We start from the raw sequence: 15,829 nt of genomic DNA, 5'->3' as shown, positions 1-15,829 counted from the left end.
CCCCACACACATTTAACACACACTCTTGCTCACTGTGTTAGTTCATGTATAGTACACTCTGCCAATTAAAACTTAATTGCCACTGCAAGCCCCTTTCAGATCCCAATCTTTCATCCCGTTTTGGTTCTCCTTCACTGGTATTAAATGACCTGAGAACTATTACCTTATTAAACTTGCTAAAAAAACTTCAAACCATACATCCTACAACAAGAATTGGAAAATGCTGACAACTTTCCAGTCAAGTACCTGATACTTCCCATTTTCATCTCCGTCCACACCCCTTCAAAACACTGTTTGAGGATTAGTATGTAATTAAGGCACTATCTTCTTATTTGTCTAAACTCATCATCCTCAATGCTCTTAACAACTCAACCATGTGTAATCACCCATAGAGGTCATGTCCTTATGCAGTGTTTTTTCTATGCAGAGCTTTTTTTGGAGACATGTTATTGCTCTTTAGTGAATACAAAGTACACATACATCCATTTCAAACTCTTGGGAGTAATTGTAAAAAAAGCTCTTAACAGTACAAAGCTGAACAGCCAGCCACGTTTGCAAATTAAGCATTTTCTGCAGAATGACATGAACTCCAATAAATTGCATTTCTGTATATAGAATATAAAGATAGCTGCACTGATCTGAAGCTATTTATTCTTTTTAGAAGCATGTATAGTATTGGTCTTAATGCTTACCTGTCGGTTAGACACTTGTTCAGCACAGTCCAGTCATACTGTGGATTTACCAGCACGCCCCAGGCTAAGTAGACAGATGTCGGGGTTAATGTACCAACAACCACTTGAAGAGGCTTTTGAACTTTGGTTTGACCTATGGAAAAACCCAACTGATATATGAGTTATTGTAACAAATGAATTTAAACCAAAATCATGTTGAAATAAAGATGCACTCTGCATTTACACATACTGTGGCACTGACAACTAAAGGTATTATTACCCTTAATGCTCGAACATGAGAAATCTTCTTACCAGAATGAACATGATTAGGGGCAGCCTTGGATAGCCGATGTCAAGGACAGAGCAAGAAGGATCATCTTAGGTTCTGACTCCCTTCCCTGAAGCTGTTGCTCTGAATGGAAACCCTAACCAGCCTAAGGCACCCTGAAGAGACCTTTTGCCTGTTCTTCTCCTAACCAAAAAAGGGAGTTGGGTGGACAAGGTAGATCCCAGAGAGATCAACTGCTACAAAGCACTTGGGAGAGGAATGTGACTCTACTTGGAGTACACCTCTCTCACCACTGACTTTTTAGTTTGTATGCATTTTGTTGGTAACTTGAGACCTATAACTGACTCTTGTGTGGCCCATGTGCTCATTGGCCAGTTGCCCACCTTGACACTCCGAGTTTGGCACACCACTGTGTTGCGAGCAAATCAATATACACAAACTGAGAGACCCTATCTTGTTATCTTGCAGGTGCTAGAGACAATGAGGTTCCCATTTGTGTTTGTTTAGGTGTTCATGACTATTTACGTTTTTGAATATTAACCCAATAATAATGAGATAAAAAAGGGGAAATTTACAATAAAACGTTGAAGCACGATGTTACGCCAAAATTGGTCATTGGCACAGTATTTACAATAATGCGGAGGACCCCTGCGTTTCCCCTAGCACTGGCGCTAAAAAAGCATTCTAGTGCCAGCGCAGGCAGCCTTGCTCCATGTTGCAAGCGTGCCTGCGCTGCAGGGGCAATTCTTTTTGTACAGGAAAAGACACTTTCCTGCAAATAAACAATCTTTAAAGGTGATTTGTTGTTTCTATGTGTGCTGAAGATTGCAACACACATAGTAAGAGCAAAATACAAGGAGAAATTAATAATTTCTCATTGTATCGCCATCCTAAGACCAGGTGCTCCCTGGTCTTAGTCTTTGGTGCTGCCACATCCTTGTAACAAGCATTTGCAATTCAATAGGTCTCGCATTTAAGAGAGTTTTGTAAATGGGACACCTATTGCATTGCAAATACTTGTTTATGAAAACGCACATGCGGCGCTTTAACTTTAACTTTAATGTCAGCCACACCCCTTTCTTTAAATTAATCATGTCTTAAGAAAGGAACCCGGCCTCCATTAAAGTGAAGAGTGGTATGGGGCACTTTTACAAAAAAAGCATTTGTTTGTCAAGTTGGCCCTCATAGCACTTCATGAGAGCCTTCCCTGCAGGCTTATTGTCAGGGAACCATTTCTTATTTTCTGCAGGGGCCTGGCAACCCTGAGCACCAGAACTAGTTTGGGGCCATTTAGAGAACTCCTTGCTCCCTTTGTCCCCAACTCCTCCTTCTGGTGAGGACCCTGCCCACCCTTGTGGTGATCCCCACCAGATACCTTCCTGTGGCCCTGGTGCTGACCCAGTGGTCCGCCTCCTTATCAAGCTTTCTGGGGTCAGCAAGCTTACTATCAACACAGTGTTGGTGCAGATCTGGAAAGCAAAGACTAAACATATGCTCTTTTGCAAATAAATTATACAGGCCCTGGCAATCTTCTACCTCACGTCCCTTCACCCAACAATCCAGTGCCTTGCAATAGGAATCCATACAATCCACCCAGGTCTGTTGGAAAATCTTCGGACTATGCCTGAATTTCTATCTATACTTCTTTGGGGTCAAACCAAACGTTCTGATTAAGGCCTCCTGCATGGGAGATACCTCATCCTGTTACTCAGTTCTAGGGCTAGTAGAGTGTCCATCCCCTCAATAGGGTTATATCTTCAAAAATTAGCCCCCAGTCTGCTACAGGGACCCTGTGCATTTGGAGTGCAATTTCATAGGCATCAATCCATCAAACTATGTCGTCTCCCACCACAAAATTAGACACCAAATCCTTGGGTATATGCACTCTCTGTCAGAGGGCAAAGTAGAAATGCTGCCACAATCACACATCACACATCAAAAAACATGCACTTGATCAAATATGGTCCATCAATCTCTTAGTTCAGAAGTTAACTATCAGTCTGTGTATATGGTCAGATTACCATTTAATAAGCTTTTTCTTAAGTGACCTTTCGTTAGGCAAACCCTCAGCTGGACCTAAATTAATGACCAGAAACCGGAATCACATTAACCTGTCCATCTTTCACAATACCCTGGCATCTAACCTTCCAGCGAGCATAGATATTGTTGACCAGTTAGAGACAGTGATCACAAATTAGATACTGAAGGCAAGAGAGAGACATGCCCCTTTACATACTCAAGCCAGTAACTGACGACGGAACAAGGCTTCCAAGTGGTTCTCCCCAGAGCTGAAATTAGCTAAGTTAAGAACCTGCCAGGCTGAACAGATCAGTTGACTGGGGGTAAGTGTTTGATTTGCTCAAACGCTCCGTCCATCATCCCCTTTCGTATCGCTTTGTTTGCCCTACGTTGGCAGGGTATGCCAGGACGTGGGTCCCTTGCTCACTTTGCCACTGGATTCAAGATAGCCTGCCTGATGAGGGTTATGAACCCGAAATCGGTCCCAAGATGCTTGCTTCCAGTCCAAAGAAAGCATGGCTTGGCAAATCCGGCCTGGACTGTTCCCATGAGGCACAGGGTCAGACGGATTTGCATATGGCCATGTCTGAACTGGGGTGGAGGAGTGAGCTAAAGAATGATGATGGATTAAACACAGATCAGTAGACTGGGGGTGAATGTTTGATTTGCTCAAACGCTCTGTCCATCATCCCCTTTGGTATCACTTTGTTCGCCCTAAGGTGGCAGGGTATGCCCAGACGTGGTTCCCTTGCTCACTTTGCCACTGGATTCAAGATGGCCTGGCTGATGAGGGTTATGAACCCGAAACCGGTCCCAGAATGCTTGTTTCCAGTACAGGGAAGACATGGCTCGGCAGTTCAGCCTGGACTGTTCCCATGAGGTACAGGGTCAGACTGATTTGCATATGACCATGTCTGAACTGGGGTGGTGGAGTGAGCTAAAGAATGATGATGGATTAAACCCAGATCAGTTGAATGGGGTGACTGTTTGATTTGCTCAAATGCTCAATCCATAATCCCCTTTGGTATCGCTTTGTTCGTCCTATGTTGGCAGGGTATGCCCAGACGTGGGTGCCTTGCTAACTTTGCCACTGGATTCAAGATAGCCTGGCTGATGAGGGTTATGAACCTGAGACCGTTCCCAGGATGCATCGAGGGTGTGGCCAGCGAGGTGGGTGGGGGTGTCCACCAGTTACTTGAGTCCGAGGTTGGCGAGATTGTCAAGCAGGGTGGTGGTGGTGTTGTCGTTTGTTGTTCTCCAGGTGAAAGTTCAGGTCTCCTAGGAGGATGACCTCTGGTGAGGCTAGGGCATGCGGGCTGATGGCGTCGGCAATGGTTTCGCTGAATTGTGTGTGTGGGCCCGGGGGTCTATAGATGAGTGTTCCTCTGAGGGTGGTCTGGGAGTCGGTGTGGATCTGGAAATGTAGGTGTTCGGCGGATGAGATGGTGTCTTCGGCGTTGGTCGTGATGCTGATGGTGTTCCTGTAGATGATGGCGATCCCTCCTTCTGTTTTGTTGACGCGGTCTTTCCTGGTGAATTTGTAGCCGTGAGGGATGGCTATGGCGATGTCTGGGGCTGAGGAGGCGTTCATCCAGGTTTCCGTGAGGAAGGCAACGTCTGGTGTTGTTGTGTCGAGGAGGTCCCAGAGTTCGATGGCGTGCTTGTGAACGGAGCAGGTGTTGAGGAGGATGTACTTGAGGTGGTTGTTTTTGCTGTTTGCTTTGGGTGGCAGGGGACGGGGTTTGAGGCAGGTGAATTTGCAGGCTTGACAGGTGAAGGGTCCGTGGGCGCGTCTGGGGGTGGCTTGATAGCAGGCGGGCGCTCGTCCGATGTTGAGTGCGTTGAGGGTGGCGGTGTTATATGTCAGTCGGTTGGTCTGGGTTCAACGAGGTCCAGGAGTCCTGGCGCTGGGCGCGGTCCAGGCACGGACGGGCGCAGACAGGCTTGCCTTAGGCGCGGTTGCTGCCTTCACTTTACCACTGGATTCAAGATAGCCTGGCTGATGAGGGTTATGAACCCAAAACCGGTCCCAGGTTGCTTGTTTCTGGTCCAGGGAAGACATGGAGTGGAAGTTCGGCCTGGACTGTTCAAATGAGGTACAGGGTCAGACTGATTTGCATATGGCCATGTCTGAACTGGGGTGGTGGGGTGGGGTGAACTAAAGAATGGTGATGGATTAAACCCAGATCAGTTGACTGGAGCGGGAGGGAGGAGCAGGTGGGACCTGGGCGGCCAATGGGAGGTGGGGGAGCAGGGCGCGGGGGACGCGAGCGGCGGGAAAGGTCGCCCAGAAGGCAAGGGCGCAGGGGGGGAGAGACGGGCACAGCGGCACACTCAACAATAAAATAGCAAGGGGCACAGAATAAAGATGGGAAAGTCTAAAGAACAGTCAAAGTAAAAAACAAGCAAAATACTAGTCTGCAGGCAGCGGACAACACGAGAGGCAGCAGGCAGCAGACAACACGAGAGGCAGCAGCAGAGCACAGGGGGTCTGCGCGGTGGCAGAGGGAGCGACCTGCCTGGTCACAGGGTCATGGGTCGCTCCTTTCACCGCCGCGCGGCCTCCATATGAGGGGGAGCGGGAGGGAAGAGCAGCTGGGAGGTGGGAGCGGGTCGGCCAATGGGAGGTGGGGGGCGGGGCCGCAGGGGACGCGAGCGGCGGGAAAGGCGGCCCAGAAGGCAAGGGGGGCAGGGGGGAAAGAGACTGGCACAGCGGCACACTCAACAATAAAATAGCAAGGGGCACAGAATAAAGAGGGGGAAGTCTAAAGAATAGTCAAAGTAAAAAAACGAGCAAAATACTAGTCTGCAGGCAGCAGACAACACGAGAGGCAGCAGGCTGCAGACAACACGAGAGGCAGCAGCAGAGCACAGGGGGTCTGCGCTGTGGCAGAGGGAGCGACCTGCCTGGTCACAGGGTCAAGGGTCAATGGATCCAAATTTTGAAAGGGGAGATGGATCTGTCGAGCCTAACATCATCTGACTGATGAAGGATTAGTAAGGGGATTTATTAAATGAGGGTCAAAAGGGTGATAGCAGCCAGCTTAAATTAAGCAAAGCAACACATCTTCCAATGGCCAAGATGTCCTAATGCCACTTCTAATGATTGTACAAAGAGCATATTTTTTTAAAGTCAGATGCACTTTATTGTACCTTTAGTATACCTAATTGTAATTGATTTTGGTATGTGTAAAGTTGGAATCCTGTTGCAAAAACTCTGTACAAACTGGCTGTTGTTCGTGGTATCTCTTTCTTCTCCTTGCAAGAATGTAGCTAGTGGCCCTGGTCTCAGAAAGGCCCTCATTAAATGTAATTTACCAGTGATAGTGTGAAATTTGTGATGATTATACCTGCAACTTGCTGGACCACACCGACACCATGCTATCCTCCACAACTTCAACTCAGCTAGTTATTTAACACACTCCACTGAATAGATGAGAGCAATATCCCTTACCTTGTGCTTTGTTCCTAGTACACATTTGAATTATGGGAGAAGGATACCTCAATGAGTTTAATGTTTATTACTCAAACAAAACAACTTGAGTCTGAATCCCAGCAAGATTAATTGACCCGGCCATTCACCCCAAGGTAGTAACGTTATAATCTGCTATTTACAACACTTACAAATGGCAGAATTATTGTATGAAGCGCTATATGAAAAAAAGTTATTATTATCATAAAGAAAGGTGAGCAGAAGCTGACTTCCTGATCATGCATCCCTTCCTGCATTAGCACACGTGGACTGGTGCGGCATACCTCTTTCCTATATTCTGCTTATACTCTGGACCTTTGTGTCATTTGAAATCTGTACTTGGTAATGTTTAGGTCTTGTCTCCTGGCCTGAGTGCTCTAATGTTATTATAAGTATCTAATTTACCCTACAGCATGTTTTGGCAGCATCAGTGTGTGTGTGTGTGTTTCATGACAGTCCGCAAGATTCCTGATCTATCACTGCCCACTAGTTCTGTGGTCACTGAAGTTGCAATTGTTCACCTTCTTTCAATGACAGAAGTACAAATCTACACAAAGTCTGAAAAAGCCCAAAGGCTCAGAAGACTTTTTGTAACTGACTTGTGTAGGGTATGTAGTACCCTGGAAGAAATAAGTTGGAATTTCAAAACAACGGGCCTAATTTATATGATGAAGGGGAGGGAATGCAACAGTGATGGGGTCTCCCGTGCCAAGATAGTGGTCCCTCTGCCCACGGACCATAGTTTGGCTACTGCTGTGACTACTTGATCACTGGCATGACCAAACTTTCCAGATGGCCCAACAAAGTAAGGACAGTCTGAGAATTGGTTATATGTCACTCCGCCCAATTAGGATGGGTGAACATATTTCCGTTTTTACTATGCACTTGTTCGCCACCGGCAGACATACCCTGGCGGTAAGGGACAGTAAAAAACACAAAAGCCCCCTTGCCATAGGAGATTACTCACATGGTAAGGGGGACTTATCTTTTTTTTTTTAAAGAAAAAAGATAATGATGGAGCCCTGCACTGCAGTGCAAAAATCATTGGCAGCAACCAGTGTGACAATAGTTTTCTGGCAATACTTTAGGAAATGACTGCCTGCTGTGCGGTCATTTCCAAATCTGGTGGGCAGCATCTCTGAGAAGGCAACTGAGTAATTTACTCCATTGCCCTGGTGGAGAAACAGGCTGATTTCAAGAATATAAATCTGACCCTAAGTCCGGAATGTGAATAATCGAGTGGGTATAAAATCTGCTGCAATGTATCAAAGTGAGGGGTTCCCTGAAATCAACCATCTCCTCTTTTGTAAAATGTTCTGTTTTGGAAGTTTTCTGATATCTAAACTCTACACGTGATGGCAGAGTCTAGTGTCATTGAAGTTCTATTTCACCACCCATAATCAAATTTGGGCGTGTGAGATGCCCTGTATTTGATGCCCAGACTTGTGTTCCATTGTTTGGTGAAGAAGGATTTACTCATCTCCTCTTCCCACCTGAGTTGTAATCTGACATTTGCTGGGTTTGCCTTTTGTGGAAATAATATAAATATATTTGCTGCACTTCTGCAGTTTTCATTATGGGGGTGAGAACCAATGGCTAACAGGTACATATCTGAATCTTTCTTCCTCCTCTGGCCCAAAGTAGATCTTCATCTGAACAAAGGATTTTGTGATCCCGCCATGAAACATCTCCCCTATCTTTATACAGCTGCCTTTTGACAATGTGTGAAGCCGTCCTTTTTAACCTAGAGCTACTTTCTAAGTTCTCCAGTATGGGAGTGTAGGGTGACAGAAAAGTGGTAAGACTGAACCTCACATTTATTTGATTTGAGGTAACCTGTACCATCGGGGTTCTAAGCACTTTGTACGGTTTCACCCCAGACGCCAATAAAGGGTACTTCCTCAGAGGTATGCTTGCTAAGGTGTAATTCAGGAAACAACAATGTTTCTCCGTCTCTACCCTAGACCAATATAAGTGGAATAGCATGTTTGTGGTCTGATAGTATAGCTGAAGTTTTGGAAGCCCCAGCTTGCCCATAATGATAGGCCTCTCTCCAACCCCTGCCATAACTCTAAATTCTTCTATGAAATTTGAGCAAATACTATCCAACTGTGAAAATTATTTGTGGCCAAACTCGAGATGTATCGGCTGAAATACAAAAAAGGTCTTAGGTAGGGCCGGCTCTAGGGAGCTGCGACCAGTGCCATCGTATCGGGTGTTGATGTCAAGTGGGGGCACCTTTTGCACGTACATTAAGGTTTTTAAAGCACTTGCTGCTGGGTTCTGTCCTCCAACAATTTTCAGGCATCAATAAAAATTTCAAAATAACTTTGGTGATTAATGTTCTTCCTGGATAGAGTTCGGAGTTTTGTCTAGTAGTTGTTTTGACTCACATGGTAAGGTAGTTCAGAGAATTAATATGCCTGCTGCAAAGAACATGAACCATGCAGATCACAAAGTGCATGTAATGTAAATAGGTCAGTGGGTTACTGCCTTTGTCGGAAAGATCCTTTTGTTACTTGCAGGGTCTAAGTTAAAATCATAACATAATACAGTGAGCTATTAACTATCATAAAAAAGCAACATACTAACAGCAAGTTACAGATTAAAGCGTTATGATTTTTCCCTAGTCTTCTAAGTTTTGTAAAAAGGATTCGTTTGGGTAGAAATGTATTCTTATTATTAAGGAGAACCCTCAAACAAGCCGTTACATTTAAAATTCTGAGTTTGTGCTTTTCCAGACCAAGGACTCAAACCATACGGTCTACGAGTATGGATGACATGTGACTTCCACATTTTGTAGTTGTCTGTCTTGTGTAACATTTTCTATACACTGATTAAGAAATATATGATTGATTGTCTCTGTGTAGTATGTGTGTATGATGATAAGTACTGACACCATATGAGTGGCGCTATAAAAACGAATTGAATGCATCTGAGAGGGAGTGGTTATGGAAATTTGAGGGGCACTGTTAAAGGGTGGTAGTGAGGGAAAACATGGTGGAGGTAGTCATTGGGGAGCGCCAACAAACATTGTTGCAGTGGGCGCCAGCAGCACTAAAGACAGCCCTGGTCTTAGGCATTACTGCCATCTTAATGACATCTATCTGGCCAAACCAGGAAAGAAATTAATTTTGCTAATGTTGTAGGTCTGCATGGATGCTCTGTATCATGGGTGGTAAATTAACTTCAAATCGATCAGGGATCAATGCTGTTAGTTGAATTCCTAAGTATATAAACAAGAGGGTACAAGAGGCAAAGAGGGAATTCTGCAGGAAGCCACGTCCTCTTGTCCTTGGGCAGGTACACTCCAAGTGCTATAGACTTCTGCAAGCTAATGTTAAACTCTGACATTGCATTAAAGACTACTATCTCTCTAGTGAATGGACCAAGGGAGTGCACTGGGTCTGTGAGGGGGACTGCTACATTGTCCACATATAGGGCTCGATTCCGATCCGGTAAAATGCGCTCCGAATCGCCGTACGGAGCAATTTTCCCTGTACGAATCGTACCCGTACACGTCCCCGTACGTATGACAAAGTACGATCCGTACCAGGAGCCAAAGACCGTACGAGTCGTACAGGACTCCGTACGACTAAAATATCCGTACGAGTCTCACTCGGAACCCGCTGTACGTGACATCGCTACGGTTCGCAGCTGGTTTTTACGACCCAGCAAGTACGATTTGTGTCGGGTACGCAACGTACAACCCTTTTTTTTACGGGAGCTGGAAACAGCCGTAAACGCATAGTTCGTGCCGAAACAAGTACAGAACGCCCCCCCCCCGGGGACGCCGTGTACCCCCCATGATCGCCGGGGTACACGCTGTACCCCTGCGATCATGTGGGGTACGGGGCGTACACCCAGCGTACATGGGGTACGCACCGTACCCCATGTACGGTGGGTGTACGTTGCGCGCCCCATGTACGCTGGGTGTACGCCGCGTACCCCACATTATCGCAGGGGTACGGTGCGTACCCCGGCGATCATGGGGGGTACGCGGCATACGGTGTGTATGTGATTGAGCGCTATTCCGTACGAATCGCACTTACCTGACGCGGACCGTACGAATAGCGTCCTGATCACCCGGTCCGGATCGTACTCGCCGGGTCGTACGGTGTGTTTACGAGTCGTACGAAACGGCTACGAATACGAATCGTACGGGGGATTTTTTTTACCGGATCGGAATCGAGCCCGATGTGTCACTTTAAATTCATTCTGCCATAGTTGTACTTCTCTATTATTCCCAACAAGGCAGTTTCTGTTCACCTGTGATTCCAGTAAAAGACCAAAGAGGAGTGCCAACCCTCTGGAGAGACCCTCTGAAAATCCTGACTGGAGATAGACTTGCTCCTGAGGAACCAGGCACTGGAAGTCTTTTGAGGGTGAGACCTAGGTCTCCCTATGTTTTGGCGTGCCTCACTCTGAATGCCCCAGAAAAGAACTGTGCCCTTGGGAAGAATTGAGCAGCTCCACTGGAATCACTGAGCCTGACACAGTGGCACCCCTTTTCAGATTGCTTCCATGACTTTTGCTGACACATCAAAAATTGATGGAGATTGACGGAGTGACTCATCTACAGTGTGACTAAGAAAATATTTTTGAACTATAAACACAAATAGCTCCATTGTAAACTTCTGCACAAGGGTTATTATTCAAAGTCAAACCTTCCAAACCAGTTACTTGTCTCCAATGGCTCATGGAATGCTGAGTTCATGCATCTAGCTTGAAAATGCTCCATCGCGCAGCACACTTAGAAGGTAGTTCAGGACACCTTTGGGAAAGTTACCTCTAAAAACATCCCTATGCATTCCGGGGTTTTACTGTTGGTGGTCTTTGAGGCATGTCTCCACTTAAAAGAATGTGACTCTGATTTAGAGTTTGGGTTTACTAAAAAGTGTTGGATTCTGGAGAAACTAATGGCATCATGATGATGGAGGAATTTTTGCTGACAGATTTTCTCCAGAAACTGAAGGATTTTCAGTTACCATCAAACACTTAACCCTGCTTTCTTATGGAGAAAGGGTGTGCCACCTACCTGTGAGAAGTGGTTCAGATCACCTGTATTTTAAGGTGATTTTGGAGCTTGTCTAGCTCCCTAAGCATTTACAAAGGACCTGGGTCTGAGTTTGAAGGGAAAAGGCAGTAGACAGAACAGCTTTTCCCTGCAAGGTATGTACCCTTCAAGATAACTGCAGTACGTTATTTGCCCCGGTGTGGCTTCCCCAATGGCATGCGCCGTGTTGTTCCCACCGCGGATCCACCGTGTTGCTCCTTACCTTCCCCATTATGCTACCCTCAACCTGGTTTATTACATCAAAGACCCTTTACACTTTTTAAAATGTTTATTTATCATTCCAACTCGGATCGGTAAATAAAAAGAAAACACAAAAGTGCCAGCGTCATTTTGTAGGTAATACCATGCAGGCGGCTGTGACTTAGGTTTTTTTACTCTTCTTCAGGCAAGAGGCAAAACGTTGCTAAAACCATTGGCATGCTCAATGATTCCCAAAGATGATAGCATTTTGCCTTTGCCAATGCTTGTTTCAATGAGCTGCATTATTGTGATTTTTTTATGAGCCTCCCAAAAATGTGTTTACTATGTGCATTTAAACATACTTATACATTTATTGTTTAGTTGTAGTACTAGATGGTAGTTGGTTTGCTACCCCCTTAGAACTGAGAGGATGCTAAACAGACTACTATCTGCTACAACATTTTTGGAGCAGCTATATTGAAAGTAAACAGATTGCTGGCAGACCCAGGATACATCAGTTAGTGAGCACGTTTGCTTGTGTGAAAAGGAACATAAGACTAGTAATTTTTTACCAGGGCCTGCTGGCAGTCTTTTTAAAATGAACATAATAAACATGCTACCATATGTGTTAGTCCTATAGTACAGCAACTGACCAAATGCCCTGAAGCAATAGGACATGTTATAACGCATGCAGATACATTGCTTGCCATTGCGACGCGATCATTACAATGACCGGGTTGTTACATCGCATACCATTACAACGCGCGTCGTATTGCATGCGTTGTAAACGATGTTTCCTGCTCTGAAGTAACAAGCTGTCCAAAGACTAAATTATTACAATGGGCTTCATTCCAACACAGTTGTGTACTATGTGCAGGGACAGATAACACACGGTACCGTGCAACCACATATTGAAAGTGCAAGTGAGTCATTACTGTATCAATTGGCATGCTTACAAGCAATTACAATATCATTTTAATTAAACTCGCTGTCATACTATACCTGCACAGTTCTTCTTTGAATTTACAACTGGAGAGGGATGAACTGCTATCAAATAGCGTGGCTCTGCATCTGGAAATAAAAATAGACGTTAGCATGAATCATGTTTGCATATCATTCACTTCTACTGTCATAGCTATTTTCTGGTTAAAAACATATTTGCTTTTTTACATGAACTTTTTGCATTTGAAATGACAATGCGTGGTGCACAGAACTATGTTTTCGTGAGATAGGCTAACTAGGCCTAAATTAGGCCTCAATTCCAAATTGTTTCTTGTTGCACCCATAATATTAATTGTGCTTTTACATATCTCATTACACCACACGCCACAAAATGTACTGATGCTTTGTGATGACATGCTGTTTGCGAAGAACTCTGAAGAAAGCTCGAAGTTACTTTTTAAGGCTCTTCCTGCTCACTCACTGTAGACTGTTCATTTATGAGACTTTTCATTTGTTTGTAACCACAGCTGTTCTAGTTCTACTGATGGCATCATGTCAGAGAGGGAGCTTATTATCATTCATTTAGGAGAACAGTGCTAGGATGGTAGTATTATATGATGTTTTATAATACTATCCTATTATTTGACGTTGTGTTGATACATTTTCTCATCTTATCTTGACTATGCACTTTATACTGCTTTTCATTGTAAACAAATGTATAATACAAAAGCCCTGATTTTGGGGGGAAGCTTGAGATTGTTTAGTTTTCTACCAGGGATGTTGCCTGATTTTCTATTGATTTGCTGCACACTGTGGACTTACTCTATTTTTTAAACATTGCTTATTTCTATGTACATTTTAAATGCAAAGAACCTTCATTCCAATCAATTTCTGATCTCCACTATACTCCAATAGGAAGACTCCCAGGAAAAATCAGTTTAATTTGCTCACCTAGGCTGTTAAAGAGCTGGTGCTGTGGCGCGCTTTGCAGGAGAGATCCTGAAGTTGGAGCACTTTAACTACCACCTGAGGTTGGGCATTGGAAAGAGAACTGCGCAGAGGAAATGAGAGTTAGGTCTCAGGATGAATGACCTGCGAGTTAAAGGAGCCCAGGTCCAGATGAAGTTTCCAGCCATGTTAAAAATCATGTGGAGAAACAAAATGCACAATATCAGCAACCCTGAGGAGGTCAAAGTTTTCATAGCTCAGATGGAGGGCACTGCAGTTGCTACCTCCAGTTTGGGCTTGTAATGGGCTCCATGAAGTGTGGTAGATTCTCAATGATATGAATTAGAGGACTTTATTGAGTAGCCAGTTTGATTTGGTTTTTGTGTGTGTTTTACTTTAGTGCACTTTGAATATCTCTCTTCGGGATGGGGGGTCGCGAATGGCGGATTCTATCGCCTAAGGATTGGAAAGGGAGTTCTCCAGGGGGGTGGGTGAAGGGGTGCACAGGGTGGTGGGAGCATGGAAAAAAAAGAAAAAATATGTCCTTGTCTCGCCAGATTCTAGTCAGTTTAATATAATTTCAGGCTTTTGTCAGCCCAGGTTGCGTATACAGGAGACCCTGCAGGTAGAACAAAACTGGCATAGGGTTTGGGGTTATATGTATGAATAAGGTAAACACAGTCCAGTTAATAATTTGGTATGTTAACGGTCTGAGGTCTAAGAAGAAACTAGCGTGAGTGACAGAATACCTCAAGAATAGCGGGCCACATATAAATCTACTCCAGGAGACCCATTTAGAAAGGAAGGATTGTAGGTCCTCCTTTAGTAAGGTACAATGGGTACAGGATGTCATATGTTCAGACCAGAGAGGTAGTACTAGAGGTGTAGCCCTGATTATCAGAAATCATTCAGAAATAAGGCTAATAAAATATGACTCTGATGACTCTGGTAGGTGGTAGGTGGTAGGTGGTTGGTGGCTAGTATAGTGATCCAGGGTATGCCAATAGCCTTCGCAACGTATTAAGGTACGAATAATGACGTACCAGATGCTTTAATAAAGTTGGAATCTTGTATGATCGAGATTACGGCCCGATAAAAATTATGGAGGGACTTTAATATAGTATTAAATAAGGAGCTGGATAGCAAAGTATGTTAGTTCCCATAAGACCTCTGCCACACTGAAAAACATGGTGACTGAACTTAACTTGGTGGATATTTGGCACAGAAAAGAGGGAGCAGCCAGGGTTTTTACATTTTATAGCACAAAATATGGCCATCATTCCTGCATTGATTACTTTTTAGTGGACCAGGAACTGAATGGGGAGGTTGAGGCTGTAAATCATGCCCCCGCAGTCCTTTCAGATCATTCTCCGGTGGTCTTGTCCTTAAAACATCGTCAACAAATGGGGCAAAGAGGGTGGACACTGGATAGGACTATCTTGTTAGATTAGAGGGTGGTCCTCGATTTAGCGGATAAGACAGCTGACTTTTTTCATCATAATAGGGGCTCATCTGGGATGATTTCAAAGTGTATCTAAGGGCAGAAATTAGCTGCATAATGATTGGCAAGAGGAGGACCGCACAACAGAAAGCGGAGAGTATTACAGAAATTAAGGAGAAAGAACGTGATCTCCAGAAGGCCTCGCTTGAGGGTTCCGTTAGGGTACCAGAGCTAAGCAGGAATTTGGAAGAGCTGCAGGTAGAATATCAAGCACAGTTTAGACAAAAAAATACTCGTTAGATAGAAAGTCAGCAAGCTCCAGCATTTTTCTTATGGCGAAAGATGTAGTTCGCTGATGGCGGGTTTTAAATAATAATGCAGATATCAGGGGAGAAGCTTGGAGATATATGAGTAGCCTATATAGAGAAGATATACAACCAAGGAAAGATTGTATAGAGGCTTGGTTAAAGGAGACAGAGCTTCTGCAACTAACAAGGGAGTAAAAGAAGAGTTTTAGAGGCTGAGATCACAGAGGAAGAGATTAGGGCACAATGTAGGAGACTGTCGGCAGGGAAAGCAGCTGGGCCGGATTGCCTCCCACTTGAGATCTACACCCAAATTATAGAAAAATGTATTTCATCTTTGAAAGATGTATTTAATGCAGTACACATAGAGGGTGAGTGAGTACCCTTTTCTTGGTCAGACGCAACAGTAGTTCTAATCCTGAAGCCCAATAAAGACCAGGTGAGAGCTGATTCATATAGACCAATATCGCTCTGGAACACTTATT

The 15,829-nt window shown here is 44.5% G+C and overlaps 1 protein-coding gene across 18 annotated transcripts in view; it reads right to left on the bottom strand.

Annotated features, from left to right (window-relative positions):
• Window positions 1–15,829, bottom strand: part of ABI3BP (ABI family member 3 binding protein) — a 1,784,442-nt gene that overhangs the window by 1,135,789 nt on the left and 632,824 nt on the right. For all 18 annotated transcript variants that reach the window (XM_086934483.1, XM_086934484.1, XM_086934487.1 and 15 more), the window contains exons 3-4: window positions 12,711–12,779; window positions 693–825 (exon numbers count right to left, since the gene is read on the bottom strand). In XM_086934483.1, the coding sequence (XP_086790609.1) occupies window positions 693–825; window positions 12,711–12,779 (202 nt within the window). The remainder of the gene's footprint in view (window positions 1–692; window positions 826–12,710; window positions 12,780–15,829) is intronic.

This window comes from Lissotriton vulgaris, chromosome 8 (genome assembly GCF_964263255.1).
Source record: "Lissotriton vulgaris chromosome 8, aLisVul1.2, whole genome shotgun sequence".
In the NCBI taxonomy this organism is placed as follows: Eukaryota; Metazoa; Chordata; class Amphibia; order Caudata; family Salamandridae; genus Lissotriton; species Lissotriton vulgaris.
This window is presented reverse-complemented; position numbering and strand designations above follow the sequence as displayed.